This window comes from Bidens hawaiensis, unplaced genomic scaffold (assembly GCF_021521415.1).
Source record: "Bidens hawaiensis isolate Kalapana, Puna unplaced genomic scaffold, B.hawaiensis_p1.1 tig00005035_1, whole genome shotgun sequence".
Taxonomy (NCBI): Eukaryota; Viridiplantae; Streptophyta; class Magnoliopsida; order Asterales; family Asteraceae; genus Bidens; species Bidens hawaiensis.
In genome coordinates, this window is record NW_027491320.1 from 1,327,037 (window position 1) to 1,342,157 (window position 15,121).

The window sequence follows — 15,121 nt, forward strand, 5'->3', positions numbered from 1 at the left end:
TCGAGAAGGCACATGCATTCTCTAGGAGTTAACAACACTATTTTATCCAGGGTGTAGTTGATTGAAGAACTCCAAAGAAGAAAACAACTAATTTGACTTCTTTTAAAACTTTGTTATGTATTTTAATACATGGCCTTATGTTAGCACTTTATTATCAACAACAAAATTGATGTCTCACAAAACATTGGAATATTATTATTACCAAAACAAACCCATCACTACATGAGAAATATTTAAAAAAAAACACAACAAACGCTCATCAAACTCTCAACACATCAACCCACTCACCCCTACTCTAATAGTGACATGAGAAAATCCAACTTCAATTTCATTGAGAAATTTAGTTCAAGAATTGCTTTGCTAATTGTAACATCCCGAAATTTCCAAGAATAATATTTTATATATTATTTGCCTATGATGGAAAATTTACTTGATTTAGTAGAGACTTAATAAAATAATAGAGATGAAAGAATAAGTAGGCTTTTAGATGGAATTAATTATGGACCAAAAAGGAAAGATGTGCCTTAGGTCCATGGGCTTAAGGGAGTATAAATACCCCTTAAACCCTAAACCTTTCCATTTTTATCCACCTCTACACGATATCCTACACCTTGGAAAACACACACACCATCCTATATCCCAAGCCAAGATCCGAAGGTGAAAGCCCGAGATTTTGGTGCTAGAACATTGTGACCGACCAAACCAACGTCAATACTAGATCATGTTCGTAGATCGACTCGTTTAAGGTATGTTTATAATTAGAAATTTTTCATTAGGGTTTGATTTGTTTGGGGGATCCTAGATCTGAGTATTTGTGGTAAAAACGAATCCATTGAAACAAATCTTACTGAAATTGATTAACATCTGATAGGTTAATCGATTGTTGTAATGAGCCGTATGTATGCATCAATCAAAGCACCTTTTAAACATGAATGTTTGGAAAATTGGACACTTAGGGTTTGTGGGCGGTGGTTAGGCGAGTTCATTGATGCCAGAATCGTGATATTTCGGTAAGGATCGAAGGTTTAATTGCAGATCTGGTGTATGTTGAACAGTTCGTGTTCTTGACGATCTTGACGTTGACCCTGAGTCAAAGTTTGGATAAGAACTATTGATAATTCGTCAAGACTGGTCATTCGTTACGCAGCCATAATGAATAGGACTCATTCGTGTGACTTGATAACGAATGGACCTTTAATTCGTTATATGTTCATTCGTTATGATAAGATAACGAATCAAGTTATTTGTTACTCACCCAGTTCGTCATATTAAGATAACGAACCAGATCATGATAACGAACCAGGTCATGAATCAGGATAACAAATAACGAACCAGAGCAACGAAGCAAGATAACGAATCAGATCATGTGCTGATGACGAATTAGGCTGTGTTCTGATAACGAATTAGGCTTAATTCGTTATAGCGAATGGGATGTCGAATTAGATAACAATTTAAAATTTTAATGAAAATTATGTTAAGATAGCTCGACCCCAGCCAGGGGCTCTGCCCTTTGGACCCTGCTAGGGGCTGCCGCCCCTAGAACCCCGCTGTCAGGGGCGCTGCCCCGGAACCCCGTTCGTTGAGGGTTGTAACTAAACTAGAAACACGATATGGGTAGTAATAGTTACATTGATACGTGTCATTGTTATACAGTTAGTCGTGCACATCTCAAGAAAGGAATAACCATAAACGGTGAACGTAAGCGAGTTCAGGTGAGTTTCTAGCCCCATTCCTTGTTATGTTTTCTGAGCTGTGTGCATACTCGATGTGATTAGTTAATACACTTACTTACCTTAAGTGGTAAGTGTATGCTATATATGATATACTGGATAGATATGAATGATTGCTTGTCGATACGTGAATGATCTTCGGATATTGCGCGTACTGTCAGGTTATAAATAAATATATGAATGTTATATGTAATGTATGGATGATGTATGAATGTTATGAATGAATGCTTGTCGGGTTGTGAACAATATTCGGATATTGCACGTAACGACAAGGAGTATGATTGTTAAATGAATGATGTGAAGAACGCCTAGAGTGTTCTTATGCTACGATGTAATTATTGTATATTCAAAGTAAGTGTATGCATGTACAGGAACGGTAAATGAGTTCTACGTCTGACGTAGAAAGTTAGGATGGAGAATCCCTCTAACTTCCATTGGATATAGACTTAGCATGTGATGGCGTAGTTAAGGACTGCGGGCCTTATACGTGTTATAGATGATAGATGAGAACGTAGTTAAGGTTTTTGGGCCTTATACGTACTTCGGATAGGATCCCGCATAGGAAAGGAATGCAGACATTATACGTGCTGTAATTGTATTGTGGTAGCATGGGGGAGGACTGCGGACCTCGTACGTGCTATGAACTAGTTTGCAACATAGAGAAGGAATGTGGACCTTGTACGTGTTGTTATTGTCGGATGGTATAGGGAAGGACTATGGACCTTGCACGTACCATAAATGGTGAACATAGGTAAGGACTGCGAACCTTTTACGTGTTCACAACCTTGAGTATAGGTATAGACGGCAGACTATGAACATACTCTCGGTAGGCTGAGGTAGGTAATTGTATGTATGCATGAATGTATGTTGGAAAGGTAACTGGTTAAGTATGGATATGTATGTATGTATGTATGTATGTATGTATGTATGTATGTATGTATGTATGTTATGTGTATGTCACCTGATTAACTAGAACTTACTCGGCGTAGCTGACTTTTAGTATGCACGCAGGTGATCAGACTAAAGAACTAACATGAGGATGATGTTTTAAATATGATGTTTTATGTTATGGTTTAAAAAAAAAGATTAAATGTTTTGTAACGAATGATTGAAGTTAACGTTTCCGCGAAAAGTTTTATTTAACTCTGATTGTAGAACTGTGTTTATGAGTAATTTCAACGTCCAATGTAGGGCACCGGGAACAGGCCTTACAAGCTAATACATTGTACTGTTCAGAATCATTCTTCCCTACATCAACCATAAACAAAACCGCAAGAACTCGGATAGTACTAGCAGGCATTTTGACAAGAACATTCGTAATAACATCGCTATAATCCAAACTATTGCTAAGCATCACAAATTCATGTGTTAGCCTTTCACGGCAAGCTTTGTCTGCCGCGATCTGCTCCACAATCTTCATCTTCAAAGCTTCCTTGAAAGATGCTGATTTCGATGATGATGATGATGATGATGAGGCATCCATTATAACTGGAAAAAATATTTGAGATGTGTAGATATAAGTGTAACAAAATATAGCATATATATAAGAAAATATCATGGACCAAATAGTAAAAATAGGATTAAAAAACAAAAACAACTGTAGGTTCACGGACCAAAAACAGAATAAAAAGACAAAACGCTTGAACAACGCTTACTCACGGGCGCAATATAAAAAGGTGTGAGGACGTAACTATGAGACGCTTCGTATACGCTCACAACTTTATTTTAAAAAATGTATCCAGAATATAAGTCTCCTATACGCTAAACAACTGTATCTGGTTATAAACTCATTTTTAATCTAGTTTTGTACATAACTTAATTACATTTATTACTACTCACCTTCCAAAAAGTGGAAAAAGATGTTTGTGATGATAGCCTACATCAAATCTTATCAAATTAATTACATTTATTACTACACACTTAAGAATTCATAAATTACATTTATAGTTACTCCACTTATTTGGAAAAAAGAATTTGATATCCTACATCAAAATTAAATGGCATTGAATACCTCTATCTCAACTACCAAAATTTAAACTTTATGTCTATATATATCACATCTGTTTTACTATTAAGATCACTCAAAAAACTTTAAAAACATCTAAAAAATGTAATCATGTGATAGAACCGTGAAGAGCATAGTCAAATCCAAGTTGGATCATGAGAAGCTAAACAATGAGAAGTTTCTCATCGCCATTCAAGAATCACAAAACTATGTGCTTCAAGAGAAATCCAAAACTCTTGATACATATAACGAACTCATGCTGCAACCAGACAATGAGTTCAAGACAAGAACTATTGAGTACCTGAAACAACAGACTTCATGTTATGACTCATTGTATGGTACTTTGGTTGACACGATTTCAACAATCTCAACCAACATGGAGTTCAAGGAAGTTAGGCGTGAGATTATCAAGAACAAGGAGTGATGGGGTCTGATTATGTTAAATTTTTGTCTTCTTTTTTTAATCTTATCTGATGATGGAGTTCAAGGAAGTTTTTTGTCTGCCACGGTGTAACCCGCGTGTTTTATAAATACGCTTGTAAAAAAAGTGATTTCGGATATTGTATGTATCGCCAGGTAGTATAAAAATTAGTTTTATCTAAAAACGCTTGTGATACGCTTGTGAAACGGTTGTGTAAAAAAAGTGACTATAAAACCCAAAATATTAAAACAAAAATAAAGTAAAAAACCAGAAAAACAATGGCTAACTCTTTCTATATAAAACACTATACACACGCTTAAAACACAATGGCTAACTCTTTCTATCTAAAACAATGAATTACATAAAACGCTTAAAAACGCTTCACGTACTACAGTTTCATTATTGGTTTAACTGACTTCTTTGCCCTCACTGGTTTGGTTTTCACAGTTTCTTCCTTGTTCACTTGAGACTTGAATGAACCATACACAGCTTCCTCAAACTCTTGAGGTTCGCAAAGAATATGATTAGAACTAGGAATGTTCTTATTCTTGTGTATTATCTCAGGTTCAAACACATCCTCAATAATCACTTTGTCAACATTTTCAACAAAGACCTTTTTACTTTCCACATGAGGTTTTTGAGGAGCAACTTGGGGTTTGACAATTTCAGGTTTAATCAATTTAGGTTTTTCAGAAATCACAGAATCTTTTTTAATCAAATCCTCTTCTTTTCTTGCAAAAGGATTAATTTTATAATCATTATGAAAAGGTGGTGGAATTTCAACAAAACCAATACCTTTCTTGGAATCTTTTTGTTTTCCAGATACTTCAATAATTTCATTCAACCGAAAAGATGAATTCCTAAATTTCACCAATTTGTTCTTCAACTCAAGAACCTCATTCTCAAGCTCAGTTATCTTAGAACGATGTTTCAAAATTTTCTGAAACTTTTGGTCATTAATGGTCATTTTCACAGATAACTCGGCTTTGAGATCGTGGTTACTTGTCGACAATGCTTCAATCTTTTCTCGAGATCTCCTTTGAGATTCAAGAGATTGTTGATAAGTATCCTTAAGAGAAGCAATTTCTCTTATAAGATTGTCATTTTGATTTTTCAATGCTTCTAACTTAGATTTTTTAGATTCACAGTCAACACATGATGCTTTAACAAATGAAGTAGCAGAAATAGAGTTACTAACCTCATTGATCTTGGCCATGCAAGCAAACATTGATTCAGAAGACTTGTCGCAAGAGTCGTCAGAATCAGATCCAGAATCATTATCGGAAGACATCTCACTACCAGTAGCATCTTGACAATATTTATGTAACCCAAACATAGCCAAATTTGCTTGAACATCATTGCATAGTAACCGTTGTGACCAATCAGTTCCATCTGCTAACATTGCTTGTGTTGTAAAAGAAGATGGTTTCTTTTCAGCATCACTTCCTCGTGGTGTAGAAGCATTTTGACTTTGACCACGAGGTCTAGTGTATTCTTTCCTTGGTTTGTCACATTCCTTCGCGAAATGCCCAAATTCTTGACAATTATAACACTTTACTTTTAATTTGTCAAAACCCAACTTCTTGTTTAAAGCTGGAAGATCTTTTCCAGTTCTCTGCATGAATCTTTTAACTTTACGAACGATCATAGCCATGTTCCATTTTAAATCCATGATTTCTAGATCATCTGGATCTATCTGATCATAGTCCTCATCTGTTAAATCACTTGTGGCAATCTTACTACTCACTAAGTTTTCATATGAAGACATAAAAGCCGTTAGAAAAGCAAAGTTTTGCTCAGCTTCCTTCATATTAACACTAGGTGGTGTAGCAAATGGATTGGTATTAGTTGAAGTTCCAGAACCACCCGAATTACCAGCAGAGTAGAAACAAACTTTTGGATCATTAAACATAGTTGATTCTTTTTCACTTGCAGCATGAGTAAGAAAAGCAGTGATTGGAGAGATCGTTGAACTAAGAGGCATACTTCCACCATAGAAAGCTGGATCTTGATTTTCTTTGGAGGATTTTTGACACTTAAGATCATATTCTCTAGCTTCGATCTTTTGTAGAAATTCAAGTGCCGTCAAGTCTTCATTCACAAAATAGTCATTTTCTTTCAAAACCATTAGAAATGTTGAGTAGGAACTTGGAAGCACACTTTTAATAGTGTCAATTTTATCCCTTTCAGAAATTTTCATTTTTATTTTGTCCATTTCGGCAATTAAATGACTAAATCTTGTAGTCATCTCTTCAACTGTTTCTCCATTCAATAGATTAAAGTTTCGAAACTGAAACTTGAGAATCACTTTCTTACTCTCAGCTATGTTTCCCATGCTTCTCATCCGCAGATGTTGAAATAAAGACGCACATCTCTTGATACTACCAACTTGATGAAAGATATTTTCTGGTAATGCCATAGTCAAAGTAGAATAGGCTTTTATCTCGATTTCTAAAGCTTTCTTCTATTCTTGTGAGTATTGAGATACGGCTTTAGGAGTATACCCAGTAGTATCATCACCAATCATTGGTGCCACATAAACTTCATTAAGACAATATGAGCAGTCAGGATGAACAGAACCCAAATGTGCACAAAACCGAGGTTCCCACTTGGCAAATTCACTGAACTTCATCAAACGTGGACATTTAGAATGTGAACCTATCTCGGTATCAAGTTGCAACATCTGTTGCATCAACATGTTTTGAGACGCTAATGCATACATACCAGCCATTTTTTAAAATTTTAAGTGTTTAACGAATCAAATAGTGAAATATCTTAACGAATCAGTGATCAGTTATAGCGAACTGTGAACAGTTACAGCGAACTGTGAACAATGTTTAACGAATCAACCCTTAACGAAGTTAAGACTGATCAGCAACGAAGTACCTTAACGAATGAGGTGAGTGTTTTAGCGAATCAAAAGTCAACTTAACGAGTCAACTTAACGAATCACAAATAAAGTAAATGAATCAACCAAATGGCGAAATAGATAACGAATGAGATGAGGGTTTAGCGAATCACAAGTCAACTTAGCAAATCACAAGTCAACTTAACGAATCACAAGTCAACTTAACGAATTGACCAAACGAATCACAAAGGATTAGTTTAGCGAATCAGATGATAATCAGTAACGAATCACTAAGAAATGCTTAGCGAATTAATATAACGAATCAGCTACAGTTGATTAGCGAATCACACTATAGCGAATCAGGTTGTTACAACCGTTTGTAACAAACTCTGACACCTTATGCCACGTGGCAGAGGTTGTTATAACACAAATCCCAAGAAGAACACGTGTCACACGAATCGGTTAATCTAGTTAACGAACTAGATAACACGAACCAATAGCTCACACGAATTGATTAACGAACTAGGTAACGAAGTAACACAGTTGATAACGAATCACCATGAAACATATAGCGAATCACCAGAAAGAAGATAACGAATTACATTCATCTTCAAATCTTCAAATCTTCAAATCTTCAAACAATTTTTCCAGAAATTTTGAAGATTAAACCCAGAAACCCAACAATAACAAATTCGTAATACAACCTCGTTACTCAACCAAAATGCACAAATAACCTACCAAAATCCTCGTAAACCAAATCCGAATCCAATACACATAATCTCGTATCCGATTAACACCTTAAACCAAATCAATTTGACCAAAAATACACCCCTGTTTCGGACTTAAACCGAATCCAAATCCAAAACACACAAATCCAATCCACACCTCAATTCCTTTAATTCACACCTATCCAATACCTTAACCAACACAAATTCAATCCAAATTATCCATAATTCAATCAATTCAAATCAAAATTGATTCAAAACCAAACAAAACCGAAAAACTTAATAACAATAACAATTAAAACACCAAATCAAGTGTAATGAGCACCAACAGCTCTGATACCACTTGTTGGAACCCGGATTAAAAATCGATAACAATAACAGATCTCAGATCTGTGAATATCCGATTAGAACACCTAAGGATCTAGCTCATAATTAACCTTGATTTAATGTTATGTATGTGTATATATATTATCAATATATTAGATGAATAATGTTAAGGTGAAGCTTGAAAGAGAGCAATTACTGAAAAACTTTTTTTCTCAACTCTTAATTAAAGTGAACAGTAGTTCACTATATATAGAAGGTGACCTGGTTCGCTAACATCCCCTAGCGAACCAGCTTCCCCTTCGTTACATAAATTAACATATCGAACCACCCCCTGATTCGTTAACATCCCCTAACGAATCAGGAGGGAATACATTATAATGTCTTAGTACGCTAACATCCCTAGCGAACTAGACTTAACCTTAACGAACTAGTTAATAATAAACATTAAATATTACATTAATTAATAAATAAAACATTAACGATAAATACAAAGACTCTAGACGCAAAACTGTGCACTAACACAACATAATGTAAGGCCCCGTTACCGGTGCCCTACATTTGGTCGTTGGATTTACTCATAAACACAGTTCTAAATATCATAGTTAATTAAAACTTTACGCGGAATATAAGACTTTCATAAATATTACACAATAAATCATAACTTGTCTTAAAACATAACTTGAAACATGTCTTTCAGCTCAAACATTAACAAATAAATCTTTATATGCCAGCTTCTTTATTCATCTGCCATGTGTCTCCCATCAAGCCAGCTGTCTCATCCTACTCACTTGCGTGCATACTAAAAGTCAGCTACGCTGAGTGAGTTCTAGTTAATCATACAACATACAATCATTTCACGTTCTTGCAAACGTCCCCGAAGGGGTGTACATTATTCATACTTTACTTTTACATGAATATCTATCCATACTATTTAAAGAGCCTTCCGCCCTATAACCTCACAGATATTATAAAGGTCTGGTCCCCAACATCACAGGTATTATTAGGGTCTGGTCCCTATCCTCACAGATATTATTAGGGTCTGGTCCCAATCCTCACAAATATTATTAGGGTATTGTTCCTATCCTCACAGATATTATTAGGGTTTGGTCCCTTTGTTTCGTGCGACTGTACAATACATGTCTTTACATACTATCCATGACGATACGTGCAATATCCGAAGATCGTTCACAACTGTCAACATATCTTACATACATCATTCATACATCATATATATATATATATATATATATATATATCATACATACGTCATTCATACATCATACATACATCATACGTACGTCATTCATACATCATATATACCAATCATATCTTTAACTACTGCATGGTGATACATGCAATATCCGAAGATCGTTCACGCACTGTCAAGCAATCATCATACATAAATCATACGAGGCATACACTTACCACTTAAGGTAAGTGTATTAACTATCACATTGAGTATGCACACAGCCCCGAAAACATAACAAGGAATTGGGGCTAGAAACTCACCTGAACGTGGTTACGTTCACCGTTAACAGTTATTCCCTTCTTTAGCTGTGCACGACTAACTGTATAACAATTACACGTATCAAATAACTATCACTACCCATAACGCGTTTCTAGTCTAATTATATCCTGCAACGAACGGGGATCCGAGGGCAGCGCCCCTGGAAGCGAGGTTCTAGGGGCGGCAGCACCTAGCAGGGTCCAAGGGGCAAAGCCCCTGGCTGGGGTCGAGCTGTGATGTTGAATCACATTTTCCATTAGAATTTTTGAATCATTAATTAATTTGCTAACTTAAAAGTTCAAGGGCTTCTTTGTAATTAAATCATTCTTTTTCTAAGTCCAGGGACCATTCTGTTATTTTGTTAAACTTCTTGTTCCTTACACTGATCTAAACGAATTGGGTTATCATAACGAACTGGTCCTTGTAACGAATTGGACGTTATAACGAATTGGTCCCTTGCCGAATCAGTCCACATAACGAAACAATCCATATAACGAATCAGTCCAGGTAATGAATTGGACTTTCTAATTCGTTATCCCTTTAACGGACGGTCATAGCGAATCGGGGGTAATTCATTATCCTTTTCCATATCGGACTGGGACACGAACTAAGGCTAGTTCGTTAAGATTTCATTAACAAATCACTTGACCAATCACTTGACGAATCACCCCTAGTTCTTTAACTTTCCGTTAACGAATTAGTGTTAGGTCAGAGAATGTCAGAAACATTCTCTGACATTCCCTTACCTCGTACATACTTTCCGGCGCCGTCGCCGGAAAAACGTTGTTTCGCCGGAAAAACGAGTTTTGACTCTTTTTTCGCCCGATTCGATCCAGATCTGAGCTAGGGTGATCCCTAAGCTCATCTTAGGCTCGGTTTGTACCCGATTCTACCCGGATCTCGTGACTTAAATGGTTTAACGGTGTCGGCTTGTCGTTTCGTGACCATATCTAACGGGTTTAAGCTCAAACAACATCATACTATCATTACTTTGGATCGGAGTATGTGTGAAATGAATTAAATGGGTGATTTAAGGTTTATATAATTATGGATCATGGGCTTAAGCCCATGGTCTTTCCTTCTTTCCCTCATAACCCAAGTCCATAACCCATATCCGTTTAACCCAACACTAGCCCGACTCATTATAACTCGCATTTTATTTAATTAACCGAAACTCGAAAAATGGGATGTTACACATAACTATTGATAAGGTATTCACCGGCATATTTTATTTCTTGAAATCTCATTGATCTTCATGTTCTTATAATTACCAAACTCTAACATTAGAACTGTTCTGATATTCATCGCAGCCTCATTTCTCCATCTATCATTTATATATCTTTTCAGGAATTTCTTGACTTGATACATATTCATGACATAGAAAATATGCCGACACAACAAACCATATTGTTCAAATCTTTTGCAGGAGCATGTTGTAGTAGAATCTTCACCAAACTCACCGTCCTTTTTAAACACAACCTAAAAAAAAGAGCAATGTAAACACTCAAGTTAAAAGCTTATTAAACGCTTGTTAAATAATTTAATATTAAACAACTTTAAACTAAAACGCTTACTATTCAAAATTACCTCCAAAAATCCTGGAAAATACGCATTAAAATCCAATATTTTACACCTCAAATAACCTCCTTCTTCTTCACAAGCACTGAATTGTGAAACATCACCAACAGTTTCATTCATATAATCTTGAACATCATTAAAAATAGATCTTGCATATATCCTAGCTGCTTCCCTTTCAATATAACTTCTGGTTTCTAGCTCAGGATACGTGTACCTACTATCATGATCACACTGTTTGCCATTGTATCTCTGTATCTCCATACAAAAATCAAAATGGTTGAAAAACTCAACTAATGTTAACTGAGAATTTGTAGCTTGACCGGAAAAATGGTTTTCTCTCTCTGATCCTGATGTTGTACGCATCAATCCAGAAAAATGTTCGTCTCTATAAAAAGCAGGTATCCAACCAAATCTGATTTCATACATATCAGTAAGCCATTTATTCTTGTCAAGCTCCAACTCAACCATTATCGCCTGCCATTTCTCCTCAAATTCAAAAAGACTAATTGAATCCGTCCACACAATATCACATATCCTACGCTTAAAATCTTCGTTGTTACATAAATCGGCTCCCACCTGAAAACAAATGCTAAACGCTTGTGAACCGCTCATGACCAAAATATACTATCATGTTACTATCATAAGATGCTCACATATTAAACATCAAAAAAAGCTATTACCATGAAACGCTTGGAAAACGCTCACTATTTAAACTACATAAAACAGTTAAAATCAAAACAGTTAAGTTTACCTTGTCAGTAACTTTCTTCATGATATGCCACATACATAACCTATGTCTTGTATTTGGAAACACAAATGCAATAGCTTGCTTCATAGCCGGGTCTTGATCAGTAACAATAACCTTCGGTGCACTACCAAACGACTTAAGTAACATTTGAAATAACCATGTGTATGATTCAATAGTTTCAGAAGTTAATAATCCAGCACCGACGGTCACACTATGACAATGGTTATCAATTGTCGTGAACGGTACAAAAGCCATCTTGTACCTGTACATAAAAAAGTATATACATACATGCAAAACACACAACTAATACGCTTGAATTTTATATTGAAACTGTATGGATCAATAACTGACTTGTTAGTACTAAATGTAGCATCAAAAGATATAATATCCCCAAATGCAAGTTAATTACTCTTTGAAATCTCATCAGCCCAAAAAACATGAATTAACTCACGATTATCATTGACATCATATTCAAACGAATAATCAGATGTACATGTTTTCTTCGCACGCAATCTCTGAACAATCATCTCAGCATCATACTCTGAAATATAACAATTCAAACATTGTTTAAAATACTTACAATCATCTTTAGTTGCACCTACTTTTTCAAAACCACCATACTGTGTTCTCATAAGGTTAAACGCTTTAACAGGTCCCAGGTTCAAATTAGACAGCTCATAAATAGCTTCCTCTTGGATATGTGTTAACTTCCTCGCTGATCGAACAAACTGCAAATCACAATCTGCTACCATACTATGATTATGGCCTTCAACAAAATCATGTACTTCAAAATTACACCGTCAATAGATTTTAACTGTATATGTGCTCTACAACCACATATAATTGTGGGCCCTTTCCTCATTTTATAATATGACTTATTTGATTCATTACAATCACCTTTTGAATCATAACTTTTGGCTGGCTTGTGACCTTCTTTACAACATGTAAAATACTTGGTCCTTAGTACACCATCATGCATGCACGATCCAACTTTGCGAACCCCAAATCCAGCTTTCTTGGCATATTCACTATAAAAATCAAATGCTTGATCAGTTGACGAAAACATCATTCCTTTAACAAGTTTGTAAGAAGAAGCAACTTCAGGAATAATATCAACCCCTTGATCTTCAACCAAAACACTTGAATCATCTTCAAAAAAAATATGAAATAAAAAAAATAAAAATAAAATAAAATACGTATACTACACGCCCATACAAAAAGCATGAATAAAAATGAATATCAACCTCAACACTAGTATGTTACGCTCGTAAAAGCTCATATCCTACAACATCAAAATCAATCATGTTAACACGCTCATGATACGCTCATACTATACACACTCGTAACACGCTCGCAAACTAAACTAATCAGTTATCATGTGATTCTCATAGACATTAACATACAGGATACTGTTCGATTAGAAACATAGTATACATCTACTGTCGATTAGTTCAAATAGAGCAAAAAACTTACATTCACGATCGTCTTCCATTTCAAAATCCTAGATCAAGAATAGGTTGAAAACTGGTGTGTATACTCAATTGATTTGATTTCAGTACAAAAATTGGTTCGTAAATAAGAAATTGACTTTGATTAAGCTAAATATCAGGATCGTAACCGTTTTTACACAAATCACCAAATTTTGATTACGAATCAAAAAGACAATTGTACCCTTCTCGCTGAAAATATACGGAATCTTCTTAACTGATCACAACTGAATCGAAGGTATAGATCCACGCTCCCAGATGTCGCGTACGTTTTGTACGATAAGGCATTAGCGTATTGCATCTTTTCTCGTTTGGTGTTTAACAAGAAGCCTGGTATAAAACTCAGCTAAACATCCGTTGGTACAAAGAATGGGTTGCTTTTTATATTATGATTTTATGTTATTTACTAGTGGTGTATAGTGTTACATAATCTTACTTTAATAATAAACAAAAATAATGATGATGATGTGTCATAACCACATTAAATCATAATTTTTAATTTATAATCTCCTTAGTCCATGTTATTAATTGGTCATGGGTTGAAATCATTTTGACAATTGGATTATAACATAGTCAAGTTTCCATTCTAATATTTCATCTCATTCATACTAACAATTAGTGAATCATGTGTCAAAACCATTTTAGCAATTGAGTTATTTAATAGTCACGAAATTAAAAGTAAAATATTTATTGAAGATCAAACAAGTAAAATATGGAAAACAAGTAGAAAATAGTGTTGTTTTGTTCCTTTGATGTCCATTTTTTCTCATGAACATTATATGTTGCATTATTCAGGATAACTAACAAATATGATCTAAATTGGTTAATATTAGATGATTATTTAAATACTTGTGATAAAACAACAAATGTATATAAAGCCATAAAGGGATTTTATTTTATCAAATTTATGAATTTGAGAGTCCAGACTTCTTATTGTTTGTACAGTATATTTCATTTCTTTTTTACCTTTAATTTTCTTCATTTATTTCAAATAGCAAATCATATTTTGTATCAGTTAACATATCTATACTATATACAATATACCATTGATGGGCAAATTAAGACGCTCTTTTTAAGTAATTTACAACATATATTGCATTAGGTACAATATTAGTTAGGGGCAAAAATGTCATTGTAACCTTAAATCTCACGTGCATTTGAAGTTTTTCAAAATAATTACAAGTTTCATCCCCTATATTTACAACATTGATCCTTAGTCTTTTACTTATATATTATTTTATTTTCACTTTTAACCTAACTACCCCCACGATTTTTAAACGGTCATAACTTTTTTGTACGTTAATACTTTTTAAAATAAATGGCATCATAAAAACGAGCATTTTATTATCTTTAATTTGAGTATCATATTGCTAAAGTTTTCGAAGTAAAAAATTTATGCAAAAGTGTTTGCGGTTTGCTTTTGATGGTTTTTTAAATTTAACCATGAGCCAACTTTACACGTTTTTTTTTTTTTGCCGTTAAAAACCGAAACTAAACTCTTTCTAATTAAAACCCAACTAAACAGAATCATTACCAACGATTAGGTTTCGATATAGTTTGTACTTTGATAAAAAATTTGAATTTAAAATTTAAAATAAGAATTATTAATTTACAGATACATTCACTTCAAACTAAACATCAACTCATATGTTATTAAGAGAATCATACTATGAACAAAGATAACTTTGGTCACGTAAATAATAAACCTTATTAGAATAAATAGAATGTGAAATCATAATAAGAAC

At 34.5% G+C, this 15,121-nt stretch overlaps 1 protein-coding gene across 1 annotated transcript; it reads right to left on the reverse strand.

Moving 5' to 3' along the window:
• Positions 1-290: 290 nt before the first annotated feature.
• On the reverse strand, positions 291-13,381 carry LOC143628624 (protein FAR1-RELATED SEQUENCE 5-like). Its single transcript, XM_077098163.1, has 9 exons — positions 13,363-13,381; positions 12,787-13,038; positions 12,488-12,673; positions 12,337-12,430; positions 11,893-12,151; positions 11,151-11,717; positions 10,967-11,042; positions 2,953-3,218; positions 291-320 (listed from the first exon to the last, which is right to left on the reverse strand). Exons 1-9 carry the CDS (start codon positions 13,379-13,381, stop codon positions 291-293), a joined length of 1,749 nt encoding a protein of 582 aa, XP_076954278.1.
• Positions 13,382-15,121: the final 1,740 nt, after the last annotated feature.